Raw genomic sequence first — 25,442 nt, forward strand, 5'->3', positions numbered from 1 at the left:
TGTTCGTATGCTCTTTAAATATTTTAAATTGTTAATTCTTTAAATATTTTAAATTATTAATTCTTGTGACTTATAGATTTTTTATGTAGCTTCTAAATGTAGTAGTTATTTTTTAAAAACCTTAAAGATTGTATGTTTGAATGCATAGTCAAAATAAAGAAGTTTGACCCTCGAAATCTTAACTATGTCATATAAATTAGGACAGAGGGAGTATATCTTTTTTTTTTTTTTTTTTTTTTTTTTGGTGTTTAAAACTTCTAACATTTGTGGCAGGAACAATTTGTATATATTTTTTAATATGTAAGTTTTATTTAAGGAAAGTAATCACTAATCACAGCAAATTAATTGTCATGTCAGAAAAATAGAAAAAATTAATCCTTTCAACAACATGCTTGCATGTCGATGACAATTGGACTGTTCTTATATCTCTTTGCCCTGAACTATTTTCCCCATGTTGCTCTTCTTTGTCTTTTACTTCATTAATAATTTAATCTTCATGAGCTTCTATTTGTCCTGCTTAGGCCAGTAATTAAACTAGAAAATGAATGCGCACAAAGGTTATGCTTAGTTAAATCTACTTTTAGTCTATAGTTTTACCCAAATTTCTTCTACTTTATTATTCTAGCAGATATAATTGCATTGCATCAAAGAAGTGATCGTCTTATGATAGAATAATTGGGATCTTAGATAGGCCAAGTGGACTAAGCTTTGTCATTAACCGGTCGAGAAAACATATGTTATTTTAAAGAAAATGAAAGAAAAAGATTGCACGTACCATATGAACTTCTGTTCAGTCTTACCTATGATCACTTTTTTTTTCCTCCGATATTGAATTTGCTTAAAGTGTCATATACAGTATATAACATAGAAGCATGAGAGTCCTTTCTCCTTGGCCCCTCTGCTCCTCTACCATGGATGTTACACATACCCTTATTAGGAACACAATGGTTCTACTAAAATTTACTCCATCATCATGTTGTAGGAAGTTCAACCCTATTATCATATTTGTCATAGCTCCAACCCTTCTTTTTGCTTTGGCCCAACATACCAAAAAACCGTCCTTTGAATAATGTAACATCGAGTCCAAAAATATGTGTATCATGTAACTTCATAATTTGGTCTTTTATATCAAATCATTTTTTCTCCCCCTTGTGATAGGTATATATACACTCTTTAATTTCTCGAAAGTTTATCAATAGAAGCCTGTCAGTTATTTTCTTGACTCGTTCTCGTTAGCCCGCCATGTAAAACGAGCATCACACCTTGTTTTTCATGATCAGGCAAATATCACTAAAGAAGACATTTTGTTTTATGGGGAAGATACACTTTTACTCGGTGCATTTTCTTTAGCTGATCTTGTTATTTGATTAAATTATTTTCCAGACGTTATTTGCGGACGTGTCTTAATATCTCTTTTTTTCAAAGAAAAATTCTTACACTTTCTTGCAGATATTTTAATGGAAAATGTTATGATTAATAATATTCCGGGTCTTAATTGAAAATTAGATGTTCAAGTGTAAAATAGTTTAAAATATTACTACTACTTTTATCTTCAAAGTTTCATATGTCCCACCAAAACGAAAAATGGTTGAGCGATCAATATTGACTTTGGCAGCAACTTATGAACACGTACTGTACTATACTGTACACACAATATTACATAAAAAACAAAGTGGCATAAATGACAACGTGATAAATAGGGGCTAAAAATAAAGAACAAACCAAATAAAATCAGGCATCTAATTTATTTGTTGGTGCTATTATATGAAAACAAAACGAAATGAAAGTGATGTATCATTTTTATTGGTCAGTTTCAAATGAGAAATTAATGGAGAAAAAAATAGAATATTTTTTTGGATGGAATTAATTACAAATGAGACAACACCTGAGACAAAATGAGATAAAAGAAAGATATAGAAGAAGCTAAGTGTACCACTGCCGCAATGGCACCTTCATGCAAAATATTTGTGGGGATTAGCATTAAACTTTGAGACAAATGAGTCTTTTTCACTAGACCTAAAGTTCAAAGAATGAATATCTGGTATTCAGGATTTACTGATCCGACTAATTTTAAGTCTAGGAGTACTGTAGGACTATCAAGGGAAGGTGCTTCTTATCACAATATTAAGTCATGGATTCAACCGAACTAAGTAATTCTGACTCAAATTCTATATATGTGTTAACAAAATTTTCTAAACATGTAAAAGATATTACTTAAATTTTAGAACTATTAACTCAAACAGTCAGTGGCTTCAGCGGTCAAGGGAATCTACCATTAATATTAGGATTCGACGAAACCCATCAACTTTGGCTGAAACCTAGTTAATGTCATGTCCTAAAATTCATAACCAGTAAATTTAAAATTCTGGATTAATCTCTGATATGTCAGTGGCTTCCCAAACCCATAAAGTTTATATTGTCGATTAGCCGCCTCTCCTCCTTACCAGAGATCTCTTCATTTCTAAATTTCGAACCCAAGACCTTTGATAAAGAATGATGGGATTTCATCCATCTCATCAAGTCATTATTGGTATAATCTTCCCGATCACTTTCAAATTCACACTCTTCTCTAATCTAAGTCTCATTCCTCGGACACTTTTTAATTCCTAAATTAAGGTGCACAAAATTTCACATATATTTTTATAATATTCATGATTTGCAAATCATACACGTCTTTTGCAAACAAACAAAATAAATTAAAATGTCATATTTGCTTTGTCTCAGTATATTGTTTTGTTTTGCTCTTTATCATGTGGGGTTTATTAGAACTTAGAAAAGTGTCTCAATGTGTGTCCTTATACAGAAAACCGACTATAGAAATTGGTTTCTGAATTAGACTCGTATATTTTGTTAACTAGTTAAGATGACCTTTCTCTATCCATCATCATATCAATTACAATTTTTTTGTAGAAAAAGCCAGTAATTGTCACTTTTCGGCCTCGTCTTTAAGAAATGCTAATATTATTTTGGAATTTTAAGTTCTACAAGTGAAATTTCAGGACATTATTCAGGAGTTTTCCATGTGGATCTTGAAGCTAAAAGATAATGACTATTTTTCAATTACAGGTACTGAAGTTTATGAAATATTTAGAGATATTTAGTGTATTTCTTAATATATATATATATATATATATGCACACACACTGACACACAAAATTTGAATAAAAATTATTGAGTTCGCGTGAATACATAACATAATCTTTAGATTCGATATTGTTTCCATGTATGCTCCGTATGAAAAAATTTGAGTTCGAATAAATCTATAACTTAAGATCTACATCCCCCCTGGCCTTAATATATCGTATATGACAAATCATAAATTAGTCCCTGTGTTTGGAATATCGAATGTCGTTTTCTGTTAATTTGAGATGGCCACTATAATATTTCAAGATCTTAGTCAATCGAATTTAAATAGAATTGAATCATTCTGAAAGATAGTAATTGGTACAAATTTTGTAAACAAGAAGGACAAGGGCCACTGCATGCGCAAAAAGTAAATTGTCTGATCAACTTCAGATTTGAAGTGGACTTGCTTTAACTTAAATCAACAAAAAGGTACTTTTTCCCTTTATAGAAAATATTCAAAGTACGAAAGTCAATATTTTTGAAATTTTTTGTTCCATATTTGAATTTTGAACATTGAAATTATTATTGTTAACGAAAAAAAAAAAACCATTGATCTCATAATTATTTATAAATAAATTTACACATTAGGAACTTGATTAAAGGTACTACTGCAAATTAAATTTGATTAGAAGTACTACTACAAATTATACAAATTAAAAGATAGTCCTTCGTTCATTATTTTTGTATCTATCTTTCATGATTTCATTCCCACCTACCAACGAGGGTTGCTAGTGATAAGTACTCTTTAATCCTTAATTAAAGATCTCTTATTCGAGCCCTGGGTCGTCTCAGTGAGGGAGCACTTTAACCATCTAATGTGAGACTTTTCGGTGCGAATTCAGACTTAGTCGAGCCAAATGTGAATACCAGACCCGACAAAAAAAAGGAATTCATTCCCACCATCGAGTAAAATGTTTGAGTATCGAGTAATTTAAATTGATGAATTATAGCAAAATTAAACATTGTATACTCGTCTACCAGTCATCTTCACTAATCAACTCAACTTCTCAATGCAACGATAATTAGGTGTATTTTCGATAATATGGATTTAGTGCTTCTTATTTGTTCATGATTTTGATAAATGAAATATGTAATGCTCCCTATTATGAAATATTCGTGTTGGTTGTTAAAGAAAAGGCCCAATTTAATAGGGGGTAGCTTGGTAGGTGAATAAAAAAGAGTTATTAGTACTAAAAATAAATAAAAATGATAAAATAATAATAGTTTAAATGCCTTACGATTTACGGAATAAAAGTAATCACATTAATGATACATGTTCTACCAAATCAACAATTAAACTATCCATGATATATAATATAGGTAGGGGTGGTAATTTTTGGGCCTGAACAAGTTTCTACCTGGACTTATGTCGAAACCTGTGCGACAATTTTGAGAAATAGCCACCGTTAAGAGGATATTATTATCTAAATATTATTTACTTATTAAGGGGTAACTTAATACCAAATCAGTGGCCCACTTCTCCACAAAAGCTCACATTCCAGCTAATTCCCTTATTTTGGATTGATCTTTAATTTTTGTCCATTAAATTAGTAGTCTTTAATTTTTGTCCTTCGCTAGAACTCTTTGATTTCGGGTTCGAACCAACGCTCAGTCAAAAATTTAACAAAAAATCGCAAGCTAGAGATTGGATTCGCAAGGCAGTGATTTGCCTGCCAAACTCTTCCTTCAGGCAGAATTTTGCTACCTTACGGGAGAGTTTATAGTCAAACTCTGCCTGATGAGGTAGAGTTTTGCCTTCAGGCATGCCAAAGGCAGAGTTTTGCCTTATACCTGAAAGCAGAGTTTTGTCTTATACCTGAAGGCAAAACTCTGCCTTAATACCTAACTTTGGCCCTCGTAACTTTACTACAAAATTCTGTCTTGCGAAATTGTCTCTTTTTTTTTTTTTTTTACTGAGCCGGGGTTCGAACCCCAAACCTCCTGGTATTAGGCTAAAGGGACAAAAATTAAAGACCAGTGCATTTGAAGGGCACTCCGCCCAAAAAATTGCTTTTTAATACCAATCCCAACAATTTTCACTAGTTTGATTCAACCCAAACCTAAAAAAATCAGTAAACTCACTTTGTCATCGTCAACAAATTTTTCATGCACGACTAACCCCAAAAAAAAATGGATTCTTAATATTTCATTTATAATTGTGTACTCATAATTTATTTTGTTTGTTAAAAGAAGAAGGAGAAGTTATAGCTGTTGTGTAGCGCCAAAGCTATTTTTGCATAAACAATTTCGACGATAACAAAAATAAAGCACATCCGATGAAAATTCTTGATTGGAAATTTTCACTAGGCCCAAACAGAGGGGCTTTAGGCCCATAGACAAAGCCCATCAAAAATATTTGTAGAACATGGTTGGATGCAATCTTTTTAGGAATTTTTACTCATTGTAGCTTCTTTTAAGATCTAATTATTAATATTAACTACCCTTTTATTTAATTATATTTAGTGGCTAATTAACTTTTCTAAATTACAATTGGTAGCTATATCAAAAATATATATATATACAGCTTTCTTTTTTCCCAATCACTACCCATTTCAGATTTTTTATTTCTCAAAACCCTAAAAAATCTCTCTCCCCTTCTCTCAACCACCACCACCACAGTCGCGCCGCCCCTCTCTCTCTTCTCCCCACCACCACCACAACCGCGCCGCCCCTCTCTCATTTTAACCAACTTGTATTGACAAATGGAACAAGAAGGCCTGTCTTGGGCATCATATACTTTCAGAATTTACAGTATTGAATTTCAATATTTGAAATATTGGTTTGATAGTCTTTCAAGGGAAGTATTGATTTTCACCCACGAATCTTTAATTGCCACACAAAAACAAAAAATCAAGTATAAAATATGTCCACACACGACTGGGCAAGTTTGGTTATTAGCATATTTGATGCTAGAGTCCATTTTGATGCTAGGGTTTTGGTGGTGGTGGAGAGATTAGGGTTTTTTATGGTGGTGGTGTCTCAGTTTAGGATTTTTGGTGGTGGTGATGTCTCAGATTAGGGTTTTGGTGGTAGTGGTGTCTTAAATTAGGATTTTGGTGGTGGTGGAGAGATTAGGGTTTCTAGTGGTGGTGGTGTCTTAGATCTGGCCGTGTGTATTTTTTGTATTTTTGTGTGTATTTGTTAAAAGCCAAATACAAATACATTCAAAAAAGCTACATCTCACAAACACACTGTTTTTTAATGTATTTGAATTTTTTTGTCTTGTATCTTAATGTATTTGTTGAAATCCATTCAAATATATGAAAATTTGAATGTATTTGGCTTCATATGCAGTTGCAATGTACACAATGTATTTGAAATACATCAAAGAAATACATAAAAAAAAAAAAAAACCACTGAAATACATAAAAAAAAATCACTAAAATACATCAAAAAAAAATCACTGAAATGCATAAAAAAAAAAAAAGACACAGAAATACATTATAGCAAAAAAAATCACTAAAATATATCAAAGCAAAAAAAAAAATCACTATGTATTTGAAAACAAACAAATATACCCGTTAAAATACATATGTTCATTAAATAGTAGCTATGGTTGGTACTATTGAAAAGGTAGCTACTATAGGTAAGGACCTACTAAAGGGTAGTTATTCCTATAAGTTTACCATCTTTTTATTTTATAACAAGCCCAAGTTTGACGGACCAAACTAAATTTCATTGATATCCTTACATAAATAGCCGGTTAAATTCAATGTTCACCGTTCTTAGTTGATATGCATAGAGCATACTTGATTATTATTCTCGTTGAAAATTTTTGGCTTAATGCATATGCGGACTCCTAAAGTTGTCACTTTTTTCTATTTTGACACCTCACCTAAGTGTTGTTCCTATTGAATCCCTGAACTTGGCCTCAAAGTGTGTCTATCAAACACAATCCAACGTGGAAATTTCAACCAATTAAAACATCCCACCCATTTTAATTATACATCTGATGTGAAAAATCGCATCTGATGTGTATATCGGAATCCTATTCATGTGAGCACGTTCAATTTTCTTATGTCATCTGAAGCTCTAATATATTAAGTGAAGATTCTAGCATCCGATCTGTATATTTTCTTGTGATGGAGAAACGATAGCAGGCTAAATCTTGCATTTTAATTATTGTGTATAATTACAATGGGTGGGGTGTTTTAATTGGTTGAATTTTCCTCGTAGGATGCGATTGACATTCACATGCAAGGCTAAACAATATTGAAACTCACCATATATATTATGTAAGTCGAATTGTGTTTGATAGACACACTTGAGGCCAAGTTTAGGGGTTCAATAGAAACAACACTTAATTTAAATGCCAAAATGAAAAAAGATGCAAGTTTAGGGGCCGCATATGCATTACGCCAAAAATTTTATTTACGACAAAAGTTAAATAACAAATTTTAAAAAGCACGTCCGATGAAAATTCTTGATTGGAAATTAGCACTGGGCCCAGACAGAGAGGCTTTTAGCCAAAGCCCATCAAAAATATTTGTAGAACATGGTTGGATGCAATCTTTCACATGCCAAAGTTTGACGGACCAGACCAAATTTTATTGGTATCTTTACATAAATAGCGGTGAATTAGGTGTTTACTGTTCTTAGTTGATATATATAGATCATACGTTGATTTTACTCAATTATACATCTATCGGCTACGTTTAGTTTAAGTGGTTGGGTAAATAACTTTCAAGGTTAGTTTTTGATATTTTAATATCAACCAAAAACATCCCTTTTTCCTTTCTATTATTTCAAAAGATATCTTTTTAACATTTTGGATTAAGATGAGAAATAAAAGCAGAATATTAAATAGGAAAAGTAGTAAGTAAACAAAGTACTATGTTGTCTTTTGCTATCGAAGACAGTGTTACTCTTGTCCAACAATTATATTAAGAAAAGTAACTGGATTTTATTGAAGCCGTCCAAACATTTTTTAAATAAAATATTATCTTATTATCTTATAATATTAAAAGCAAACGTCAGTAGAAGACAATCTTGTCATTCTCTAGTCCCATTCCCTCTCAGAAAAAAGAAAAAACAAATTTTGGTGCAATTATGTTTATATTTTTGAGGCGCACTTGATTGTCGTTTTTGATTTCGCATCGGTTTTCAGTATCTGCATTGAGGCGCACGTGTTTGTGGTTGAATCCTCAATCATGTATATTATGAGCTTTAGAAACTGTTCGAGGTATGTCACAATCACGTACTTGCACCTAATGCTTGTATATCATGGTAATAAATGAGGTGATGCATCCAAAATATCACATGCCCTTGACCTAGTCTCCGATTTTGTGAAATGGCATAAGAGATGTAGTATAAAAGGGAGCCGAAAGGCGAAAGTGAAACACTACTACTTTTAATGTCATTACTTATTCGCAAACCGGAAGCGAGCATTGCCCCTCTCGTGGGACCCAAAGCTTGTTTTGCCAGTCAATTCTAGGTGAAGATATTTTCAGGTGGCGAGTTTTGATGGGAGTTCGAGCGACACATCTGTCAAAAGGTAACGCAAACGTCTTAAAATAAGATCAACGAGAATAAAATTTCATGTGGAACAAACGGATAAAAGCTTGTTTGATTTTTTAGTATATATCCTTAAAAATATGAATTGTGGAAGCGTGACCCAACTATCCTTTCATGAAAATGAACAAAGAACTCATCAAAACGTGACTAACTTACTGATAAACCGAAAGTGAGAAGCAAATCACTAGTGACAACAGAAAAAGAGGATGGAAGGAAATTTTGTTGAAGAGACAGAAAGTGCCCACGTATTCGATTGCATAACCAAATATTGCATCTTGAAATTTTTGAGGGGCATCACACAATTTTGTCAAACCTTTTACTCATTGAAAGACAAATATCAAACTAAAGGACAACACTTTCGTTTTATCGCAAAGATGGACCTTTTTCGGTGCAATATTTTTCCGTTACTCTTTGTATTAAGTTGATTGATTGAAAATAATTCCAAATTGCGTGTGGTTGAATTCTAAGTTGAGGCAGACATTTCTGACAAACGTAATGTTGTTCATTGGATAAAATTATATAAGTAGTTTTCGATATTTTATACTCCCTCAGTCCCAAATTATGTGACACTTTTCGTTTTTCGAGATTCAAACTGCGTGAACTTTGACCAACATTTTAAGATATATTTTTTCACCAAATTGATATGAGAAAAGTTGCAAATATAGTACTTTTCATGTAGTTTACAATATTAAGTTAATCTAATCCAATTTAGCATCAAAGTTTAGTCAAATTTCCTCTAAAAAATCAAAAGTACCACATAAATTGAGACGGAAAGAGTACGAAAGGAGTAAAGACGTGACTGACAAATATGATCTACTGTAGTTAATAATATAATTTATGAATTCATCATTCTAACACTATAATTTTTTGCTAGAACCTTCAACCTTGTACACAAGATGGATGCATGTTGAATCAAGCAGTCCCATTCGATACCGTTTCGTTGAATTTTTTTGTTAGGACAAGATATGACACTACTCAACAAAGTAGGAAGCTTCCTGGTTTAGTGGTCCACTGATTGATAAAGGTCGTGGGATTCAACCTCACTGTCGACATTCTAAAAATAAAATTAAAATATAGTAGAAATAGAAAATCGATCCTTTCATTTAGAACCTTTATATCAAATGACAACGACGTGTCAGCTGTGACGGAGCAAGAAATTCTAATAAGATGACGCTTAATCAACTTAAGTAAAGGGAATTCAATAATTTATAATTGTATATAAGAATTAAATTTTAGTTATATGCACAATATAATCGTCGGGCCATGTTGCTTCATTTTTGCATGTCACACGTAAAGGCGAAACAATGATTTGAAATTAATGTGTCTTGAACTTGGCACCAACGTAACTCTAAGTTTGTTTTAGTTATTAGATTCGCGATAAATATTTATTTATATATTTAAAAAAATTATTAATATAAAAACATAGTCTAAGTAAAATTTAATAAATTTATTTGAATCGTACCTAATATTATAGAACCTCCCTAGTCATATAGGAATCACAAGAACTTAAACTATTCGAAAGCCTTTAGCCCCGTGTTCCATGTTGCTAACTCCATAATAATATTGCTTCCGTGAATAATATATAAATAAAACTTCTATTTTTAGTATATAATTTTTCCCACTTTATATACATTAAATCTAGCTTTATTTCAAATTACTTTTCTTCACCAATAACCATGAGACAAAGTTTGACCTTTTCTTCTTGAGCTTGTCGCCAAGTCTAGTACAAATTCATCTGCTTCTTGTGTCTTGTGATCTTTGTCCTATACCTAAGCCCTAGCTGTAAGCAGTAATAGTAGGAAGAAAAAATGAGAGGAACCTGTATTCCCTTTTGTCTTTTCCTCTTTTCCTCTTTTTTACCATCTCCATATCACATTGCCATTGATTCCATTTGGTTTTACCCCTTCTAGATTTAACAGTGCGTGCAGGGTGGGTGCCCAACTGTCCATGAATTGCTACTGTCATTGTCATAGGGGTGTTCAATGGAAAAAAATCACACTTCACAGAAAATGGAATCAAACCACTACTAAAAAAATTATTATTTTTTTACTGAAAAATATTCAGTTGCTATTTCCACAGATATTTAAAAGTTTTTCAGCATTTCAGTGGGACTTTATTTTCACCATTCTTCTTTCGAATGAGCTGGTTCGATGAGACTGAGGTGGAAAAATTATATTTTATAACACAAATTTCTCACTAATTGTTGATGAAAAAGCCTATATTTCTAGCGGTTAACTTGATAGATAGTAGAGAAGTACAAGCCAAAAGAAGTATCAACAAGATTTCAAGTATTAATTTTCATCTTCAATTTCTTGATTTGGTTTAACACTTGCTCAATTAGTGCAAGTAAGTATTTCTTTATCTTTAACAATCGGTTTCGGGTTAGAGCTCTCAGTATGAAGTTGTATTTGTTAGAAAACGCTTTATCCTTGATATGAGACTTCTTGACGCGAATTCAATAGTAATCTAGCCTTAATACGAATATAAAATACCGGGTGGAAACCAAAACAAATTACGTTATAATATGTTATTGTTAATCATCAAATGAACTGTTCCTACCACTCCTTTTTCTTTTCTGTTCTTAATGACAGCAAAGTCAGTAGATAAGTGTTAACAATTTTTTAAATATAAAATAACTAAAGCTCAGCTAAGGTTGTTACCGACTAATAAATATCTCTCAAACATCGGTTATTTTAGTACCTAAGGGGTCGTTTGGTTGGAAAAAAGTTATCCAGTTATCCGGGGATTAGTTATTCTATTCTCCCACGGGAATAAAATGACACTACAATCTCGGGATAACTAATCCTGAGATTAGTTATACCGCGATTTTATTTCAATCAAATATGGAATAAACTCATCTCAAATATAATCACGGGATTAATTATTCTTATCCATCGTACCAAACGAGCCCATAGTTCTTACTCACCACAATGTAGCCCCCACAAGTTTTACATATAATGCACCTATTGGTTCCTCTTCCTTAAAAAATGTCTAGGTGCTATATCAATCAAGATAAAAGTTACTGTCCTAAAAAAAAAGTATTGATCTCTCTCCCCCCAACAAAAAAATCAAAATGATGAACATGAATTCCTTTGAGGCTCAACATGTTGTCACAAACGATTGGGAAGTAAACAAGAAACAACTACAATTGATGCACCAAAAAATCTCCCAACCACCTCGACTCCTAAGTGAATCGGCTGGCCGGAGCTCTTGTTGCATTTTTCGAGTACCTCAAAGTTTCATCAACGTCAACGGTCGAACCTACGAGCCTCAAATAGTGTCAATTGGCCCGTACCACCACGGAATAGACAACGTCAAGATGATTGAAGAGCACAAGTGGCGAATTTTGGGCAATTTGCTTAAGAGAACAAAGGGAAAAGGTCTTAATTTAGAGGACTACTTGAAGAATATTCAGCCACTAGAAAAGAGAGCCAGGGCATGTTACTCTGAGTCCATACTTCTTAATAGAGATGAGTTTGTTGAAATGTTGGTTCTTGATGGTTGTTTCATTATTGAACTTTTTAGAAAGATTGGAGGTGTAATCCCAATTGAGAAAGAGGATCCACTTTTCTCTATGGCTTGGATATATCCTTTTCTATTAAGGGATTTAATTAGACTTGAGAATCAAATCCCATTCTTCATACTCCAATCTTTGTTTGAATTCACCAATGGCTATGATGAACCATCAACAACCCCTTCTCTAGCCAAATTAGTCTTAACTTTCTTTAACTTCAAGCTACCAAGGTCTAAGGAAGTTTTTAAAAAATTTGGGAATCTTGAAGGGAAACATTTACTTGATTTTCTTAGATCAAGTTACATTTTCCAAGATGATGAAGAGCCTAAAACTAGAAGGATCAATTTGCCTACACATGTCAAGCAATGCATCTCCAAGCTTCGTCTTGCCGGGATTAAGCTAAGGCCTAGACAAGAAGAGACATTTTTGGCTATAAAATTCAACAATGGATTCATTGAGATGCCAACAATTACCATAGATGATTTCATGAGCGCATTCTTGATAAATTGTGTGGCATATGAGCAATGTCACGGGGATTGTTCAAAGCACATGACAACTTATGCAACATTGCTAGATTGTTTGGTGAGCACACACAAGGATGTTGAGTACTTGAGTGATTGCAACATAATTGAGAATTATTTTGGGACCCATGTTGAGGTTGCTATCTTCATAAATAATCTTGGGAAAGAAGTGATGTTTGATATAGACAAGTGCTATTTGTTGGGATTGTTCAATAAGGTGAATGATTATTATAAGAATGATTGGCATGTACGTTGGGCAAGTTTTAAGCACACTTATTTTAGCTCTCCGTGGTCTTTTGTCTCAGCATTTGTTGCTTTAGTGCTTTTGGCATTGACCATTCTCCAGACCCTTTACTCCATTTTGAGTTATGTTACCCCTCCTTGTTAATATTACCCACGTATTCGATTGCAGAACCAAATTTTGCATCTTGTACTTTTTCGGGTTACCATCACACAATTTTGTTAACCCTTTTCTCATTGAAAGACAAATATCAACTAACGGACAATACTTTTGTTTACAGAAAAGATGAAACTTTATTCGGTGCAATATTTTTCATTCACTCATTATCTAATTTGTATATAAGTTGATTGATTTAATATTAAATCCAAATGTGTGGTAGAATTCTACCGCGAGACAAACATTTCTGACAAGCGTAATGTGGTTCATTCGAATTGAGTTGTATAAGTATTTTCCATTACTTAATACGAAAGGAGTAAAGAGACGACTGACAAACATGAATAGATCTAGTTAATAAATTATGAATTCATCATTCGGACACAACAATTTTTGGCTCGAACCCTGTATACAAGACGAATGAACGTTAAATCAAGCGGTCTCATTCGAAACTGCTTCATTGGAAAATTTTATTAGGACAAGATATACACTGCTCGACAAAGTAGGTAGCTTCCTTTAGTGGTCCATTGCTTCATAAAGGTTATAGGGTTGAACTTCACTCCGACATATTAATATAAAAGATGGTAGAAATAGAAAGCCATTCCTTTTCATTTAAAACATGACAATGATGTCGGCAGTGGGCGGAGCAAAGAATTATAACAAGAAGAAGCTTAGTTTACTTAAGTATATTTGTATATAAGAAATAAATTTTACATATATGCACATATAATCTTCGGATCATGTTGGTTCGTTCTTGCATGTCATATGTAAAGGCGGAGCTATGATTTGAATTTATGAATTTTGATCTTGGCTTTGAACTCATAACTTGTTCTAGTTATTAGTTTCACAATAAATATATATATATATATAGACGTATTTGATGAATTTATTAAATATGTATTCGATGATTCATACTCAGCTTCATCTAGCTCTCTCAAATGATGAGGCTGGAACAGCTTGGAAAGTAAATATCATCTTATTTTCAAGAGAAGAAAATGGCGAGGGGAAAAGAATGCCAGGTATGGGGATCCAAGTGACCCAAAGCGCAACAATAAGTACACAAATTGGAAAGTTGTGAAATTCCAACAACAACAAATGTGTGTAATCATTACGAGGTGGTGTCTGGGGAGGTTATGGAGTGCAGGCAGGCCTTATTCCTGTCTCATGGAGATAGAGAAGTCATTTTCCAAAATAACACATATCAAAGTAATTTTAAAAAGATAAAATACAGCAGTAAAACAGACATAATCAAACACTAATAGTGAAATCATTACATAGCATACAAAGTAAAAGATAACCGAGGTGGTAAAAAGCAATAGATATATAGTAAGAGAAGATTGTGAAAATTCCAATGAATCTGAATGGCACTGACTCCACAAAAGATGCATGCACTCCTTCAAGGACCCTGCCAACATGGTTACTCGAGTCAATTGAAGCAGGCATAGGATTTGCCAATCCTCATATTTACGTACGAGTTTAAGTTTGTCAAAAAGCCAACATGGGAAATTTTTTGGTGATTTTGAAGAAAAATTTACAGGTAAATAAGTTTTTTGCGGATTTTTCTGCCACACAAAATTCATTGAAAAAAAGCTCGTGGATAATAATTACCTGAGGATTTAAAATTTCCTAGGTAAATTACTTGGGGTTTTCGATTCTGCAGGTCAGTTACTTGCGGAATTTCTTGCAAAAAATACTAATAGTTCGCAAAAAAAATTGGTAAAAGATCATGAAAATTTTTCTTGCGAATGTTTTCACAAGTAAATCCTCATGAAAAATACCTCAGGTAATAATTTCTTGGCAAAAATTCATGGAAGAGAAAATTAAATATTTTATTGGTAGTTCAATATATAATGTTTGGTTGACTAACATCTAATTTCTGGATTTAGAATCACTTCGCCACTGAATGGTGAACAACATTTGCAGCAAGTTTTAATTCCTACAAGATCTGTACGCGCTAGCGACGCTTGCGGTAGTTTTTTCCTTATAAATGTCAAGTTCTTGTTGTTTGTGTCCGATGTGGTACAACAAGGTTATTCCTATTCCACTTAGACACTTTTTGTTCCGTTATCGGAGCAAAACCAACACCAAAGGGGGGGCCACCTCATTGCACATCCAACCAGCCCAAAAGCCCCAATTTTTAATGGTCAAAACTCCACGAATTTACAAATTAGTAAATTTACAATTAAAATGAGTTGGCACAATTTAATTGAGTTGGCACAATTTAAATGAGGCATTGGCACAATTTAATTGGCCACTTAATCCACGTAGGAGATGATCGGTGTTGGTTTGCTCTCGATAACGGTGCAAAAAGTGTCTAAGTGGAATAGGAATGACCCACCTGAAGTGTCTAAATGGAACAAGGGCCACTTTAGGTGCTCAAGTGAAAGAAGTGGACGACCACAGGTGTTCGTCGATGGGTTTGGCCTATATATATATATATATATATATATATATATATATATATATATAACATGGTAAAAATATCATAAGTAGGGAGAGCAATAACTTATTTCCGATTCATGGTCTGGTGCTTGCGTCCGGCTAGCAGAACACTCAGTCTTTGCCAGGGAACATGAGATTTAATAAAATATGAAAGGATCCAGTCATTATGAGAGATTGTCCGGGACATGGGTGGAGCGATCCTCAGGCTATTTGAAGCCTTCCTCGGTAATTAAAGCAACTTCCAAAAACTTGAACATGTAAAATAAGTGAAACTTGCTGCCCATGATTTTCATGAATATAACTTGCTTGTACATGGATATCATGAATTATAGCTTGCTTGCATAAACTTGTAAAACATGTATAGTATTTTCTTGAAAATAGCATAATATATCATAAACTAGCATGCATGAACCCATGGAATGAGATATATGGGTTTTCATGGATTACGGACGGATTCTCAATAATCATAAAGAAATATTAAGAATTCAATGATGGAATTATAACAATTCATACATAGTATAATCATGGACATGGACCTAGGGTTATCATGAGCATGGTATAGAAACGCTAGTTTTAGTAGATAATCATAATTTATGGATTATGAGGCGTGGGAAGAAACAATGATGTTCCCGCGTAGATAGTAACTACATACCTAGTAATGCTTGAACTTGAATTAAAGACTTGAACTTTGAAGAAGATTTCCAAAATCTTGAATCTTGAACCTTAAGATGGGTTTCTTGAAAACCCTAGTTTAAGAATGATGATTTCTTGTTTAGATTACAAGGATATGTATTTGAATTGACTTACTGATAATTAGAGTAGGCTTACCTTGGTATTCTTGATGATGGGGAGAGGGTAGGAGGTCGTTCGAGGGCTTGAAGGAATGAAAAATAATGATTTGAGCGATATGGACGAATATATCTTTGTTACGAAAAATTGAATTTTACGTCCGGCAAAGAAATACTAGCCGTATTTTGAAAGACGGGCCGTATTTTAAAATACGGTCCGTATTCGTATGGACGCAACTGCGTCTCTTCGGTAAAATGGCCATAACTCTTTGCACAGATGTCCGTTTGACCCCCATAATATACCGTTGGAAAGGTATTTCAAAGATTTACAATTTTCATTAAGGAAGTTTTCTCAAATTCCAAATAAGTTTTGAAATACGGGTCGTATTTTGAAATACGGGCCGTATTTTGAAATACGGTCCGTATTTAACGATGTAACCTCTAAATGTCAAATTTCAGAATGTTCAGAAATCTTTGGTACCGGTTACGACTTGAAATACGGGTTGTATCTTTGAAATACGATCACTTGTTCATGGGCGTAAACCACCGTAATGCTGAAGAGGAAATTTTCAATTCCCACATTCTTTATCGGGTTTTCTAAGTCTAGGATCATGGTCAAAGCTTAGGTTAAAGGTACGGGATGTTACACACGTCAGCCAAAAAAGGTACAAAAATACAGAAAAAATAAGGCCAGGGGGGTAATAGGTCGCCCGCAAAAGTTAGGTGCGTCATAATTAATCCGAGTATATGTTGGGGAGGGGGGGGTTTATGTATTTTGCCCATATTATATAAATTGAGACAAGAGGATATGCCATGAGACAGTGCCCTAAACAACTTCACTCTAGACATTTTGTTTTACAAGGTAATGTGCCTAAAAATAATAGGTACAACTACAAGTAAAAGAGGCATACCTTTCTAATTTGAACAGATGTAAGACATGCCCCACCCTCAACAAGAATACAAAAAGTAAAACCTAAAAAGAAGAGAAGATATTCTATGATAATTACATATATTAAACACTGTGATGATATTACAAAGAGTGATGCTGAAAAAATAAAATGAAATAAAAGTCAAGGAAGAATGTTGAGTTTGTGAACCCACACTTTCTTTTACATTATGATGCGATTAAGGAAAAAGAAGGCCCTACTTTATTTCACATGCACGTATGCGCCCGTTAATCATGATATCTAGAAGTGTTTGAAGAGTGAGACATTACTTTAATTTGAGTGGGATGTGAAATTAATTTGATTGTGACAGCTAAGTGCAAATGTATATATAAATTAATTATGATTAAGAGTTTTGAAAAGTGTATAGGCACTGACTTGGTGTACACACATGCGAATGAGTTTTTACCGTTTTAGGTCTCTCTTGCAAAGACTAATGGAGTACTTATTTCTTTTTTTTCATGTTGTCTTCTTTGTTCCTCTTGTTATCAATCTGACTTTTTTCTTTTCTTCACAATAACCCTACTTTATATTTCCTCTATCCCAAATTTATATGAAGGGGTTCGGAGAATGATAGTCAAATCAGTTAATCTTTGACTCAATTTCTAACATAAATTTTTTAAATATTTCATAATAAAAGTCTGCATAATTAGTAGTAATTCACAATATGGAAAGAGTTGAACAAAATTGTAGTCGAAGAAAAAGCCTTTTGGCTCCCAAATATTTAAGTGCTTGTATAAATTGAGATGGAGAGAGTACTTTTAAATAGAATTTGCAATTTGATAGCACACATAAAATTGAATTAAGGCGTTATAAATATTTCATTATAGCAAACAACCAAGAAATAAAAGAAAGAAGAAATAGAAAAAACTAATCCTTTCATTTAGATCCTCTATAGCGAGTGACATTGACGTGCTATCAGAAATGGAGAACCAAAAGAATTATAGAATGCCATAATTTAAATTTGAACAAGTAACGATATAATCTTTTATAAAGATTATTTTTTCCTATATGCACAATATAATCTAATCTTCTAAATATAAATGAGAAATATAATCTTGGGACCATGTTGCGTCATCCTTACATAGATACAGGTCATATGCCATAATAATATTGCTTTTGTGAATAATACAGAAATTAGAATTTATTTTAGTAATTTTTTTCCCACTTCATACATCAAATCTAGCTTTCAATGCAAAATTGCTTTTCTTCACGATCACCATGAGACAAAAAATTTGACCTTTTCTTATTGGACATGGGAACTAGTACAAATTCGGCTCCTTCTCGTGTCTTGTCTAATCTCGTGCCTTCTAATTTGTTCGAGTTAAAGTTGATGTGTATTATTTCTTCAGTCTCAAAAAAACTTATCTTCTTTTTCTTTTTAATCAGTGTTTTAAAAGGCGAGAGCGTAAGACGGGACGTTTTACGTGCACGCCGGTGAGCGTAAGTACCGGCGCGGGCGTAAGCACTATGGGGTTTTAATTTTTAATATTTTGTAAAATGATATAATTATAATAAATGCTTTAGGTGAAATAGCGTAAAAATTGAAGAGAATTATATATATATATATATATATATATATATATATATATATATATATATGCTCCACCCCCTCCCAAAAAAAAAAACTAATTAAAATCTATTATACGCTACTTACAAGTACAAGTATTTACTTTCCGTTACTTTTTTGAAATAGTAAGAAGGCAGAGATAAATAATTGAAAAAGAATATATATATATATATATATATATATATATATATATATATATATATATATATATATATATATATAATTAGAACAATCTATTATACGCTACTTACAAGTACAATTTAACTCGTTACTTTTTTGAGATAGTAGAAGACAAGTTAAATAATTGAAAAAGAATATATATATATATATATATCTATATGCTCTACCCCACAAAAAAACTAATTATATATATATATATATATATATATATATATATGCTCCACCCCACAAAAAAATTAATTAGAACAATCTATTATATATTCTTCGATATCATAATTTCTTTAATTCTTTTGAGATAGTAGAAAACAAGATAAATAATTGGAAAAGAATATATATTAGGCATTCTAGCAATAAAAAAAGGTCTTGACTTTTAAATTCAATGTTTCGGTTCCTTTTTAAAACATTTGAGTAATTACATGTGTGACTTTTGAGAATTTGGGCATTATATTAAGGACTTATTTAACAAATTTCGTTTTAGTTCGAGAAGTTTTACCGAGAACTGCCCCAACACGCCCAAAGTACGCCCCCAATTGCTTTGGGCGTACGGCTTTTAGGCTTTCGCCTCGATCCATCGCCAGGAGCATTTTTAGCCACTTGCGGGGCTCGCAGCCACCCGAAAACGCCTTTTAAAACACTGTTTTTAATTTATTTTAAAAAGATTAACACATTTATATATTTAAAAATAATTTTACTTTAAGAGATGATTTACAGTCACATAAATATTTAAGGTTTATTTTGGACCATATATTTCAAAAGTTTTTCTTTCTTTCTTAAATTTTGTATCAAGTCAAACTAAAATAATTTTTTTTGGACGAAGAAAGTATTAAAAAAGCAACATATTTCATGTATTTACATAATGAACGTTTAAGAATGCGGATGTAAGTTAATCCAAAATTTAAGCTACAAATGTACGACTAATAAGAACACTTATCACTTGTCAGGTGCTTAACCGTAGCAAGACATGTAATTTGAGTGGCTATATGAAATATATCGGCAATTTTAACAGTTATTGATATATTCTGCCTTTCAATAATTTTACCACTTTATGTACAATATAAATCTAGCTCATTTTAAAATTACTCTTCACCAATCACCATGACACAAATTTTGACCTTTTCTTCTTGGACTTGTGACCTAGTAGTCTAGTACAAATTCATCTCATTCTTGTGGCCTACGCTCCTAGGCCATAGCTGTAAGCAGTAATTAGTAGTAAGAAAAAATGAGAGGATCTTTTATTCCGTTTAGTCTTTTTCTCTTTTTAACTACCACTACATCACATTGCTATTGATTCCACCTGTTTTTACTATTTTCACTTGATGTGACACTAATCTTACCATTTAAAAAGTCCAATTAATTTTTTTTAAGTGAAAACTTCTTTAATATTTTACACTATCAATTATCGTGGACTATAGTATGTTTTATGTTGTTTTATTTTTAAAAAATTTAACATCATATGTTTAAATTCACAAAAAAAATTAGTTAGTTTGATCATCGTACTTCGAATTGTATCACATAAAATGGAATGGAGTATCTAACAACACGTGCGTGAGTGTCCATAAATTGCCTATTCCAATCGGGGTGATCAAAGAAAATAAAAGAATCGGACTAAACCGAAAATCAAACCAAACTTACTTGATAAATCGATCTCTCTTTTAATTTGAATTGGCTTGGTATTATATTATAAGAAAAAACGATAATATTTGGCTCAGGGCTAGGTTTGGTTTTTGACAAACAAAAATCGAATCAAATTGGCAACAAGTGTTTATAATTTATAATTTTATATGGACCCTTAAACTTGGTCTAACCAAATGGTTAGAGCTCACGGTTTCTGGAGATTTCTTTCTTTGTACTAATACTACTTTTTAAACTTTAAATAAAAGTTTCTAGCAGTCATGAATTTAGAAAAGGTTAACACTGAAGTTTGAAATGAAAAGGCGAAGAAATAGTAGGTAAATACAATACAAACGATAACAACAATATATTAATAAGACTCTGTGGTAGATTAATAATTACTCTTTTATCCTTGATCAACAATCTCAAATTTAAGTCTTGAATATGAAAGAGGGAACTTTTTATTCCCGACGTGAAAGGAGCTGCACAATAATGCCGCAGTTTTGGGAACAGAAAGGAACTGTGCGCCCATTATCTAGTTGGCCCGCAATACATGTACAGAATACCGCGTGAAACCAAAATAAAATATTTTATACTACTAAGTTATTGTCAATAATCAAATGAACCATTCCTGTCAGGCTGTCACTCCTTTTTATCTTTTCTGTTAATAGGGTCAGCAAATCTGCTTTAAAGGTGAAAGAACCCTTTAATAAATATCTCTCCAACCTCAATTATTTGGGTCCCTAATAGTTCCTTCCACCAACAATGTAGCCCCCACATATATTGTATTTATATAATGCACCAATTGGTCATCTTCCATTTAAAAATATCTAGCTACTATATCAATCAAGATAAAACTTATGTCCTCAAAAAAAAATCTAGAGCTCTCTGTCCCTCCAAAAATAAAATTGAATAACATGACTTCCGTTGAGGAGCAGCATGTTGTCACAAACAATTGGGAAGTAAACAAAAACCAACTAGAATTGATGCAACAAAAAATCTCCCAACCACCTCGACTCCTAAGCGAATCGGCTGGCCGGAGTTCTTGTTGCATTTTTCGAGTACCTCAAAGTTTCATCAACGTCAATGGTCGAACCTACGAGCCTCAAATAGTGTCGATTGGCCCGTACCACCACGGAAGAGACAACGTCAAGATGATCGAAGAGCACAAGTGGCGAATATTGGGCAATTTGCTTAAGAGGACACAGGAAAAAGGTATTAACTTAGAGGACTATTTGAAGAATATTCAACCACTTGAAATGAGAGCCAGGGCATGTTACTCTGAATCCATACCTCTTACTAGAGATGAGTTTGTTGAAATGTTAGTTCTTGATGGTTGCTTCATTATTGAACTTTTTAGAAAGATTGGAGGTGTAATCCCAATTGAGAGAGAGGATCCACTTTTCTCTATGGCTTGGATTTACCCTTTTTTATTAAGGGATTTAATTAGACTTGAGAATCAAATTCCATTTTTCATACTCAAATCTTTGTTTGAATTCACCAATGGATATGATGCACCATCAACAACCCCTTCTTTAGCCAAATTAGTCTTAACTTTCTTTAACTTCAAACTACCAAGGTCTAAGGAAGTTTTTGAAAAATTTGGGAATCTTGAAGGGAAACACTTACTTGATTTTCTTAGATCAAGTTACATTTTCAAAGATGATGAAGAGCCTAAAACTAGAAGGATCAATTTGCCTACACATGTCAAGCAATGCATCTCCAAGCTTCGTCAAGCCGGGATTAAGCTAAGGCCTAGACAAGAAGAGACATTTTTGGCTATAAAATTCAATAATGGATTCATCGAGATGCCAACAATTACCATAGATGATTTCATGAGCGCATTCTTGATAAATTGTGTGGCATATGAGCAATGTCATGTGGATTGTTCAAAGCACATGACAACCTATGCAACATTGCTTGATTGTTTGGTGAACACACACAAGGATGTTGAGTACTTGAGTGATTGCAACATAATTGAGAATTATTTTGGCACCCATGCTGAAGTTGCTATATTCATAAACAATCTTGGGAAAGAGGTCATGTTTGATATTGACAAGTGCTATTTGTTGGGATTGTTCAATAAGGTGAATGATTATTATATGAAGAGTTGGCATGTTCATTGGGCAAGTTTCAAGCACACTTATTTTAGCTCTCCGTGGTCTTTTGTGTCAGCATTTGCGGCTTTGGTGCTTTTGGCATTGGCTGTTCTCCAGACCCTCTACTCTGTTTTGAGTTATACTAACCCTCCTTCTTAATTGGGACTTGCAAAATTATTTGAAGCTATGTGGCCTTGGTGTTATTTGAAGCTTTTTGTGCTAGCACGGGCCCAATATTGTAAAAGCTAGAATGGTTAGTTCTGGTTACATTTGCTTAAAGAAGATTAAAGTATGTCAAGATATATACTAACATTATGAAAGGATTTACTCTAGTCGGGTACAATGTTTTCCAAGTTTTCCAAATTGTACAAAAGTTAAAAGAACATGAACTTGTGGATGTTGGATCTTTCCCATGAGACCTTGGGACTATATACATTTATGAGATGTGTTAGTTGGTACTTTTTCTTTTTGGTCAATCTCTCCCATCTCCCTCATCGAGAGTGGCAGCATTTTATTACTATTTAATAGTAAATACAGATGAGAAGAGTCATATAACCTCTCTGCACCTCCTAAGAGTCATTTTATTTCTTTGTGTTAGTTGGTACTTGGTACTAGTCGTGGATAAGCTTTTTTTTTGGGGGAGCGAACTCCGGGCGAATATGAAGCGCATGGATACAAGTTATGCCTTGGAATGAAAGACAATTCCGAATCCGCTTTGTCTACGGACAAGGAAGCTATAAGTAATGCAACTATGAAGGTCTACTCCTTACTCAAGTTCCCAGTGAAGACGAAACAAGATTTCAGTGATTCCGTCTTCTATTAATTCTTTATTAAAATTGAATTCCAACAAATAAAATAGAAAATTCTTGAGTAGTCTACTTCCCTTTTAATGATAAATCCCTAATTTTTGTCAAAAGTGTAGGTACATGTAAAGATGTTTTGTCAGTCTACCTTCCTTGCATAAATAGATTTTTTATGTCAGAATAGATGCAACTTGCAAGAGAGTGGAATTAGTTGGTTCAGAGTACCATTCCAAAACGGCAGTATATAGCATGCTTCAAAAAGTAAAAATCTAACACTTGAAAAATTATTTGCTAACAATCTTATTGGGAAAGGAATCTAACGCCAAAAGCCTCCTCCTATACAACCTCTGTATTTCCACACATCTCAACATTAATTTGCAAGGGGGAATTGACGTGTTAATAGAACCCGAAGAATGAGTTAGTAGAGTAATACGGAAACGGGGTGTACCATAGAAAGATAGTAACAGAGGCAAGTCAAGATTTGAAGTAAATGAATTCTGAATTTGCCACCAGACCTATAACCTCGTTTTAGTTATAAATTCTCAATTAAATATTTATATATAATTAATGAATTTACTACGTAATACAAACACAAAGTCAAAGTAAATAGTTATTGAGTTCGTCCGAACCCTAACCTAATACTATAGACAGGGCTAGTGAAAAGCTAAAAAGGCAAAAAGAACTCAGCAATTGTTGCAGGGAGTGAATCTACTCTACTTTACAACAATTACACACCTTAAGCAGTAGCGGATTTAGGATTTTCATTCAGGATGTTCGAAAAAAAAAAAAAGAAGCTAAATATACACTGTAATTTTTTGTCGAGGGTGTTTAAAAGTTAATATATGGACATAAACATTTAAAATTTCACTATATATACATAATTTTTTTTGAGGTGTTCGGGTGAACACCCTGACCCCAAGTAGATCCGCCCCTGACCTTAAGCAACATTACCGCATCGTAAATAAGGAGCTAATCATTTCAATTAATAAGTAATTAATAGAAACTACTTAATAAACTACTCTGTGTTTTCTCACATTTCAACATTCAATTAGCAAGGGGTATTTGAAGTGTTAATATAAACTCGAAAAACGAGTTAGTAGAGTAATATTGGAATAGAGGCAGAACTAGAAATTGAAGTAATGGCTTTTGGACTTGCCACCAAATCCATAATTCGTTTTAGTTACTAAGTTATTAATAAATTAGTTATACATATTTAATGATTTTAATAATACAAATACAAAGTTTAAGTTGAAAAACTATTAAATTCGTCCGAACCCGAACGTAATACTATAGACAGGGCTAGTGAAGGGCTAAAACGTTTAAAAGAACTCACCAATTGTTGCGGGGAGGGAATCTACTCTATTTTACACTAATTACACACCTTAAGCAACATTACCACATCGCTAATGAAGAGCTAATATTTTCTATTAGTAAGCAATTAAGGAAGCGAACGTACGCACCGGGCCTTGTAATGTGGGCCTGTTAACCAAGTGGGTGGAATAAGGTAATGTAACATTGGGGATGTCTTTAATTTGTGGCCCTCAAACCCTCAAATTAGTGGTCTTCAATTTTTATCCTTCGCCTTTGAAGGACAATCCGCGCAAAAAAAATGCTTGCCCTATCCAGGCATCGAGTTGGGCCTTGTTGTTGCCCATGCTCTTTTACGAAGGGTAATCCGCGCAAAAAAAATGCTTGCCCTATCCAGGCATCGAGTTGGGCCTTGTTGTTGCCCATGCTCTTTTACGAAGGGTACTGCATCAGGCTGGTTTCATGGAGCAGCGATAACGTCCTTCTTTGTGCTATGGAAGGATAGGCCAGCTCTAAATGGACCTTCACCTTTTTTGTTCACGATAGACGATATAGCTATAACTTTGAGGGCTGATTTACGCAAATATTCTTTTTTAGGCCATCATCATATATATATATATATCTGAGA

General features: G+C 33.2%; 2 protein-coding genes across 2 annotated transcripts; both read left to right on the top strand.

Moving 5' to 3' along the window:
* Positions 1–11,590: 11,590 nt before the first annotated feature.
* On the top strand, positions 11,591–13,222 carry LOC132057433 (UPF0481 protein At3g47200-like). The gene has a single exon (XM_059450033.1). The coding sequence runs from the start codon at positions 11,714–11,716 to the stop codon at positions 13,061–13,063; it is 1,350 nt and encodes a 449-aa protein (XP_059306016.1). The 5' UTR covers positions 11,591–11,713; the 3' UTR covers positions 13,064–13,222.
* Positions 13,223–21,346: 8,124 nt separating this feature from the next.
* LOC132057435 (UPF0481 protein At3g47200-like) lies at positions 21,347–23,163 on the top strand. The gene has a single exon (XM_059450034.1). The coding sequence runs from the start codon at positions 21,465–21,467 to the stop codon at positions 22,860–22,862; it is 1,398 nt and encodes a 465-aa protein (XP_059306017.1). The 5' UTR covers positions 21,347–21,464; the 3' UTR covers positions 22,863–23,163.
* The last annotated feature ends 2,279 nt before the right edge of the window (positions 23,164–25,442 follow it).

Source organism: Lycium ferocissimum, chromosome 5 (assembly GCF_029784015.1).
Source record: "Lycium ferocissimum isolate CSIRO_LF1 chromosome 5, AGI_CSIRO_Lferr_CH_V1, whole genome shotgun sequence".
Classification (NCBI taxonomy): Eukaryota; Viridiplantae; Streptophyta; class Magnoliopsida; order Solanales; family Solanaceae; genus Lycium; species Lycium ferocissimum.

Coding starts and splice junctions, on each gene's coding strand:
- LOC132057433 (XM_059450033.1), top strand. CDS start 11,714: ATGATGAACATGAATTCCTTTGAGGCTCAACATGTTGTCACAAACGAT.
- LOC132057435 (XM_059450034.1), top strand. CDS start 21,465: ATGTCCTCAAAAAAAAATCTAGAGCTCTCTGTCCCTCCAAAAATAAAA.